This window comes from Xyrauchen texanus, chromosome 10 (assembly GCF_025860055.1).
Source record: "Xyrauchen texanus isolate HMW12.3.18 chromosome 10, RBS_HiC_50CHRs, whole genome shotgun sequence".
Classification (NCBI taxonomy): Eukaryota; Metazoa; Chordata; class Actinopteri; order Cypriniformes; family Catostomidae; genus Xyrauchen; species Xyrauchen texanus.
This window is the reverse complement of record NC_068285.1, coordinates 21,158,914-21,168,064: the sequence shown is the minus strand read 5'-3', so window position 1 is coordinate 21,168,064 and position 9,151 is coordinate 21,158,914. Positions and strand designations below refer to the sequence as shown.

The following is a 9,151-nucleotide window of genomic DNA, read 5'->3' as shown; positions in this document are numbered from 1 at the left end:
ACTCAAACACAATAATTAAAATCCATGTGATTTACTTTCAAAGTGCATCCATCTATTAGGTTTAAGGTCTCTGTGGAATATAATACTATTTTGAAGGGTTGACATTGCCTATTTGGATATGATAAGCAAGCGGAGCCTTGCAGTGTTTTGTTTTGTTTAATTACAACAATATGTTTGAACTAATCCTAATCTAAACAAAGGCTGAAATGAATCGGGTAAAAAAGTCATAGTTGTTTCAATCCTATAAATTCAATAAGCTCAAACATTTTCAAAAAACATTTTTTAACATTTCAAACAGATCAATCCTAGGCCTCGGCATGTTTTATACCTGCCATGGGAACAAGTTCTCTTGAGCCAAAGAAATTCCAGAACATTCATTTTGCAGCCAGCTTTTCTGAATCTGACTTGCGGGAAAAGACAGTGATTGCTGAACTGTTGCCATAATTTATTATAAGGTTGTATCTGGTTTATTTCTGGAAATCTGAACATATAAAACCATGGTTTTGAGTGCTTTTTAACAAGACAGTGTTCCAAAAGTTAATGGTTATTTATCATGTTCTGGAGTGTGATGTTGCTTTTGAGGCTGAGATGTTTCTTCTGGTTGACCTCATGCCCGATACTCTTCAGCAGCCCATTCCTGCTCCATCTCTCGGGTTCCTGTCCCCCTATTCGCCTTGTGCAAACAGGAAATGATCTATCTTCAGAAAAGCCAGTGGACCAGGGAGCATCTGAGTCAGTTTTCACCTAGCATTCTTGGTCACATGAAACTAAACCTGCACTTTGTCAAGCTCTGGATGATATCAATGTGTCATCAATACATATGTTAAAATATACTTCAGAAATGCAAAGCAACCAAACCTTGCCTCTTCTATCATAATTCTATCTGCACGTCTAATCAAACTTCAGTATATTTTCAAGCAAATGTATCTGTAACTTTGTAGAATCTTGCCAAATTAGGTGGATACCAAGTTGCATGAGATACTCATAACGATGATCAGCTAATACCTTTCTAATAATTGTATCTTTTTAATAAAGTGTAAAGGGAGCCAGCTGGTGTGTGATAGCTGTGCGGTATGTGTAAAACCTCACTCCCCTGGCCACAAGAGGCACACTAGGGACTGACGCTAGAGGCTGTAGCCTTTAGCCGCCTCGTTAGCGTGCCTGGCTCCCATGCCTGCTGATGCCAGTTCGAATCCTGCTCGGAGCGGATCAAGCAGGACCTGTTATAGTTGTGCCGTAACATAGATGGGAGTGAGGTTTAGGGGAGTGAGTGTAACGGGAGCCAGCTGGTACGTGATAGCTGTACAGTATATGTAAACCTCACTCCCCTGGCCTCAAGAGACACACTAGAGACTGTAGCCTTTAGCCTCCTCGTTAGCACGCCCGCCTCCCAATCCGGTTCGAATCCCAAGTGGGTTGAGCAGGACCAGTTACACAAGTTGTTAGCTATACAATTTATGGTTACATTATTACAATTCAATTCAAATTGTAGGATAGTTTGGCTTGTACGCTAAGAAAAATTGGGACTGTGTTGCGTAACTGTGTTGCGTGTAATGTGGAATCTGAAGCAAAACTGGATGAGAACTACTTGGATAAAGATTCTGGATTCCCATAAGAAAAAACATGACAAACAAGACTGCTTTAATGTCTCCTGGTTAACATGGTCTCATGAGAAATCTTCAAGTAAGAGATGGTGAAATCGTTAGAAATAGTACAAGAAATTGTTACTCCCCTAGAGAAAAATAAACACACCAACAATAAATGTTAGAACAATTTTTCATAAGTTGAACTCTTAACCCAATCCTAAACATATGGGAATAAAAGTCATACTTTTTGAACGAGCCAAGTCGTACAATACAGTATCTTACGATTTCAGCCATCTCATACAAAATTTTGTCTTCTGTTTTCCAATTTTCCTCCCGAGTAATTCTAGGAGAAACTTCTGAGACAATGAGACTTAAATGAGACAATTAATGAAATATGTACTTCTTTATTCTCCTTCCATGTGTGTTCGTTTCAGTGCTGTACACAGTCTGGTTGGTCTTCCATTGTCTCAATGCCCATCTGATGGCGGCAGCATTCCGGAGGGTGTAGTGGGTCAGCTCAGGTGATGAAGTATTGGCAGCATTTAACAAGTGCCTGTCGTTTGTTTAACCCTTCGATTAGGGTGCAGGAATGTCAGCTATGCAGGGATTTGGCTGTCCCGACAGCATTGTTTGACACCTCTGCAATCTGTCACGGCAGAGTGCCGGAGAACTAACAGTCTGCTCGCTCTGGATTCAAAGGCAGATCAGCTATCTCAGGATCCATTCTCTCCAAACTGTGGTCCTTTACATTTTCCCTTTTGCCATATGTAAATATTGTGTCTTTGGACCAACGTGACTCAAATGAAAAATGCTGAATGGTAGCATAAAGGAAAAATAAAGGCTTTAGGTTCCAGAGCAAGTTATAAAACTACAAGAATGGGACATCACATGTTTTATTTAAACTAACATTATTAGATTCGGAACAATGTTACAAAGGATGAGGTGTTTAAATAACATAGTAAATTAAACACTTTATTGAGGTACAAAAGTCTTCAATGTTTGACTGATGCTATTTAAGTGACATATTTTATGATTCAGAACATATTCATGGTTCTGAGCTAAAAAATAAAATAACGCAGTGCTTTCATCTAGAAAGCAATTTCAAACACATTTTACAGTATTTTTGAAGTGTGATAATACACATGCCATCCTGAAGCTTTTACAATACAGAAAGTTTATGGATTTTCAAGATAAGTATCTGTTTCCAGTAATATGCTCCTTGCTGGTAGTAGTTATATGACTGCTGGATAGTCGTGATAACAAGGTTGTAGCCAGGAAATTACTTTTGGGTGGACTTCAATAAAAATATATGGGCCAAGTTTAACAACAGAGAAGAAGCACATTCAAACAGTTACTTCACACTTTCTGAAATCAGAATCAATGCATTTTATTTTTATATTTTATAAATATATATTTGAAGTCAAAGATTAATATTCTGGGTGGGTCTGGGCTTAATTTGGGTAGACTCAGGCCCACCTTGGCTACGGCACTGCATGGTAGGCTAAAATACACGAATACTTTGTTGATCTACTAGAAGATATTCTCAGACTTTTGCGATGAAAGACAGAACAGAGTGGAACTTCCGATGCTATTCTAATGACTGTGTGGGCACTTGAGATTTTTTAAAGATATCCGGTGAACATTGTGGTACGCAAGCTTAAAATAATATTTAATCACAACCCTAAAATTGACGTACAAAAAGAGCTTTTACAAAACATTTTTTGACAAACAAACAAACAAACACTATTTTTTTTTTTTCAACAAACTGTACCACTATTAAAAATAATTCTGTACATTTGTAAAGTGAACTGACTGCTACAAATAAATGTCATATAAAATACTAAACAGATGCTTGGATGCTTACACCATTATTTCAAACCTATACACTTTAAGGGTAAATAAAAACATAAGATAACCCAAGATTGTCAGTCATAAAAACAGCTGCTTTTGAGCTGCAACATTCAAAACTTACATTTGCAAACATTCTTATAATGACAAATTCACATAAGACATGTGGCATTAATTATGAAATGAATTAAAACCTAATTGATTGTTATTACAGTATATGTATTACAATTTATTAGCTGTTCTTGCCATTGGCTTCACTCCATAAGTTTGTAAGGATTATTAATATTAGATGTATCAACATTTTCATTGTATTGATAACAGCTGTGCTCTTTGGCATGCATTCCCATTTTGATGCCAAGCTATGAAACATCATGAAAGTTCAATGATAACATGGCAGTTTGCACTTTAATCAATACATTCAGACTCGAGGGCTGTTTCTGCTGTTAACATTCAACAAATGTTCCTTGTAAATAATACTGCAAGTGAATTTTAATGATGCATGCTATGGTTTTCTTCACTTTGACAGTAATAATGTACAAAATAATAATAATAAAAAAATACTGGGCTAAAAAAGCATACACAATTGAAATTAAGTATCACAATCAAAATGTAATTGTGCAATGCATTTGTATGAACCTTTTACTGGGCCTTTAGCATATTGAAGGACATTCAAGCTGCATTAAATTCGCTTGGAGACTCAAAAGCCAAGGGCAACTGGTAGGCGATGTGGCCCAGTCTGCTACCATCAAAGGTGATGTGCCTGTCTCAACAATTCACAGGTCCTGAGTGACAAAGGCACTTCATACCTCTGATATTTAAAAATAAAGACCAGCCAACTCAGCTACTGCCCTAGATTCCAAGGGAGCATTCCATCTCCCATAGTCTGACATTGATGATAGGACAACCTCCTTTTCACAGGTTTCCTGCAGAAGTGTTATGTCAAAAGAATGCTGACCACTTATACAGCATCACTTGATTATGTTATGGACCAAAAAGTTATTTTTCAAAATGGATCCACTGGTATTTTGGGTTATTATGGAGGACTACAAGAAGTCGACTGGTCGAATCATCATGACAGTGGTTCGGAGAGAGTAGCTGGGGCCTTTGAAATAATGCCACTTGATTCCATTGAATTTTCCAACATGTTGTCCCTGTCTGTAGTACATTCCGTTCAGGTTGGATGGGCCACAGGCATCATACCACCATCCTAAGACACATAAATTATAATGGTTAACTACTGTTAAACGTTTTTGCAATCATATATAAAAACCAAATAGGCACCTTGTATTAAGATGCATTTTGGGTGATCTGATTACCAGTGGATATGTGAGACACATCAATGTTTACATTTGGTCGTAATATGCATCTCTTTTGACCTATTGTGTTTGGATTTTGAGGTCAAGGTATCTGATTTAATGACAACATAAATCAATCACTATGTCAGTTTATTACTGAATGATAATAAAGATTAACTAGCATTTAATCAAAGCACAAACATTAAGACATTTTAGAATACCTGTATTAAATGGTTAGTTCACCTAAAAAATTCAATTCTCACCATCATTTACTCACCCTCATGCCATCCCAGATATGTATGACTTTGTTTTTTTCTGCAGTACACAAACGAAGATATTTAGAAGAATATCTAATCTCTGTAGCTCCATACAATGCAAGTGAATGGTGACCAAAAAAAAAAAAGGAAAACATATGGGCTGAAAAATAGCATAAAAATAATCCATAAGACTCCAGTGGTTTAATCAATGTCTTCTGAAGTGATCCAGTCAGTTTTGGGTGTGAACAGACCAAAATGTAACTACTTTTACACTGTACATCTTGCCATTGCAGTCTTTAGGCACGATCATGGTTTCAAGCTCGATTACATGTCCTAGCTCTTGACGCATGTGCAGCACACTAGATGGCACTAGGAAGTGTAATCAAGCTTCAAACCATGATCGCCCAGGAAACTGCTGCCTAAATGTGCTTTTTGTGCTTCAGAGTTTTGGTCACCATTCACTTGCATTTTGAGGACCTGCAGAGCTGAGATTTTCTTCTAAAAGTCTTTGTTTGTGTTCTGCACTAGAAAGAAAGATGCATTTCAAATGGATGAGCATTTACACTTCGAGTCCAATGTAGTTCAATAACTTTTTGACCGCATTTGACCACTTTCAAATGTGGTTTAAAACATTTTTACATTTTGTACACCTGTCCCTTTTCAAAAGGATTGCCCAAAACACATCTTATTACCATGTGTAAACGGGACCATAGTGAGTATTACTTGTCCTTTGTTATTGATTGTATATGATAAACTTCTCTCTGTTCTTTGTCTATCTTAATCAAGGCAATGTAGACAATTTTTATTCTGGATCCAACAGTATGCTGGTGCTATGTGATCAATGTGGTGTCGGTGAGAAGTGAGTGGCACAGCCTGATGTGGAGCAGATTTAGCATTTAATAACCTTTAAGCGGAAGAGTATTTTGGGAAGAAGCTCATACAGCTATATAGGCTATACCTGAAAGTGTTGCATAACTGTTTAATAATAATAATCATACACTGCAATTCCGATCTTGTGGGCCGGTTCTGAGCACTATAGTGGAGGATGCAGCAGACAACCGGGATCTGGCTCACTCAGCCGGGACTGAACAGCATCATTCTAATACTATGATCAGACACCTGAATCATCTCTTGACCATGGTGAACATGTGCTTGACTACACTATGCATCTGGACATAGGTTATGATACTCTTCTCTGCCATTTGATCATTATTTGATGAATTACTGCTGCCACGATGAATATAAAATGTACACGTCTCTTTAAAATCTAAAAAATAAAATTGAGTTTACTACCTGCATTCTTTGAGTGGTCCTGTTTATTGCGCCGGGCAAATAGCACTTCGTTTGTGAATGAAGCGTAATCTGTAATAAGCCTTATATACATAGTAAGAGGGCGTTTTTGCACAGAAATGAACAATAATAAATTAATTAATATGCTCAATATGCAGCACTATTTCAGAGTTTATTGCGGAGTGACTATGATGCAGGTTTTTGCGCTGTAATACCATGCACAAAAGTGGTTAACTGTTTAGTGTATTCGTCCTTGGTTGTTTTTACTTGTTCAACAAAATGCTAATAACTATTACTAATAACTAAACTAAAAGCACGACAACACACGAAATGCAGGTTTTCGCGACACAGCAGTTGATGTCGAAACGAGTTTTAGTTTTTTGGGTTTTCAAAACATAAACAGCCAAAGGTGAACATTGGGGTTGGGGTTGTTATGTCCCTCTTTTCGTGGGCCAATAATAAAAAAAAACCCAATCAGGTTTTGCTGTTGCTTTTAATAGTACTGTAAGTCCCACAGACTGAGACATGTCCTGATATGAAGGGTCTGAAAATAAAAGCTGTATTATGTGGTGTTTTGCCTTCTCGTTGTTCACCAAGTTATGGCTAATTCTTATCATCTAGCCATGAGAAGATCAGTGTTGCCCTGAAAGCTTGTCAACTGTGTCACTTCTCAGCCCATTAAATATAACTCCTCTAGCCTATGCATTTGAGTAGACACGTACACACAGAATGTGCCCATAGAGTGCCCGCTTTGGCACGTCTGGACACAAGCTAAAATGCCAGAGTGATCTGTGACATATTAACAGCCTTCCATGAGCCAACTACGCTGCCCTTTGTCATGGCTGTTCTGACACTGAAAACTGATTGGATGCTGATTCTGCTTGTTACCATGCTGTTGCATCCCAGGCCTCTGGCTGGGTAAGTGCTCTGGCTCTCTAGGGTTTGTGTTTTTATTGCCTTGTTAACCACACTGCATAACAAGAAATGAGGCAGTAGAATGATGAAAATTTGATTTCATGATACAAACCAGACCTAGAACCAATATGTCTTTCATTAAAGTACTTACAATGCAGAATTTAGAATGTTCTATTTCAAGACGGACAATTTTAAACATTTCCGCACTGTTGAGCCAAATCCCTTTCATTAGAAAACTTTCATTAAAAATCTTTCACTGAGATCCTTTTCTATTTTATTAATTCCACTGCACAATTCCCTTAGCACACACAACAGATTTATAAATGCCACCCAATTGTAAGAATCGTATTTATTCTCATCCTAATATTTAATATATAGCAGATGAATCACTGTCAGGGTGCTATTTAGCATTTGGCCAGCAAGGATGGGCTACTGACAAACTGAGGAAGGTGAAGGTAGATTTACAAATGATGTACCCAAGTGATTTGTGAGCTAAGAACTTCCTGACAGAAAAGTGAGAGTTGCCGATTGTCTGCATCCACTGAGAGACTAAGGGAGTCCTGTATAGACGTACAGATACTTGGTCTTCAGCCCATTCTAGTAGACTCCTCACAGGATGTGGAAGTCCGTAAAGACCTCATTACTTATTAATTCAATGCAATATGCAGTTCCTCTGCCTAAAGACAGAAAGAGGTTTTGCTGTGTGCAGCGTTTAGCTGTGTACATAGCGCTTTGTTTAGACTGGAAGTTAATTAATTTACATTTATGCATCTGGCAGACACTTTTATACAAAGCAATTTATGGAACACATTAACCAGTTTGTGTGTTCCCTAGGAGCAGAACCAATAACCTAAATAAATCTACCAGCTGAGAGACCATGCTTTATTTCTACTCTAAATGCAGTCATAAATTATAATCAATAATAATAATAAAAAAATCAGTTCATGGTAATGCTTTAATAGTTTTTTTATGGTGTTCATTACATTGGCTTCGTATTATGCCTTTTTTTTTTTTGCATTGTATCGCATGCCGGCACGCTTTATTACAAAGGAAGATTTTCTGTTCAAAAAGTAATAATGACTAACATAACTCTCATAGTTTGACTTAGCATCTATTCTAATAATTATTTGTGATTTGAGTCACACCAAATTATTAAAACCTTTAAAAACACCAGAGAAAATATTGTCTATCGGAATGGATCCAGGGCTGAATGCGTTAATAAACAACAATGGGACAAGTGTGAATGTGGAGTAACATTACAGTAGCACCCTAAAAAGAAACCTAGAAATAAAACAGGAACACAAAAAGTGAAAGCACTTTTCTTGAAAGCACTGATTACTTTATCACTTAGAGTGATGAACTGAAATGTAACCGCCATATTGCATTCAGAATGTGCATATACCTTTTGCATTTGTGGGGTCGATTTTGACCCGGTAGAGTTCAAGCTTCTAAATCATTCATAACTTCATGGTTTTCATCAAAAACTACATTTTAAGTCATTAATAAGTTCTTAACTGTTCATACATGTAAAAAGATTGCTATTTTTGGCATGTTAACTGACAAATATAAAAGTAATTTAAAGGAATGTTTTGGGATCAATACAAGTTCAGCTCAGTCGACAGCATTTGTGGCGTAATGCTGATTACAACAAAAATACATTTCGACTCTTCTATACTTTTCTTAAAAAAAATAAATAAAATAAATCACATACAATAGAAGTGAATGGAGACAATTTTTTGGAGAGTTCAAACACAGAAATATGACGGTATTAATTTTATAAAAGCACTTACATACATTTTTCTGTTAAAACTTGTGTAATATTTGAGCTGTAAAAATGTTAAATTGTAATTTTTACAGTCAGTTTAGGGCATTAGGGTTTGTTGACATTACATTGTCATGGCAACGAAGTTGTAAAATTGGATATAACTTTACACAGAAAAGGTTAGTAAGTGATTTTATA

At 36.8% G+C, this 9,151-nt stretch overlaps 1 protein-coding gene across 1 annotated transcript in view; it reads right to left on the bottom strand.

Moving 5' to 3' along the window:
• Positions 1-1,620: 1,620 nt before the first annotated feature.
• The window catches only part of LOC127650538 (angiopoietin-1-like), an 80,810-nt gene continuing 73,279 nt past the window's right edge, over positions 1,621-9,151 (bottom strand). Inside the window, exon 9 of the mRNA XM_052136005.1 lies at positions 1,621-4,641. Coding sequence (XP_051991965.1) covers positions 4,478-4,641 — 164 coding nt within the window. The 3' untranslated portion in view covers positions 1,621-4,477. The remainder of the gene's footprint in view (positions 4,642-9,151) is intronic.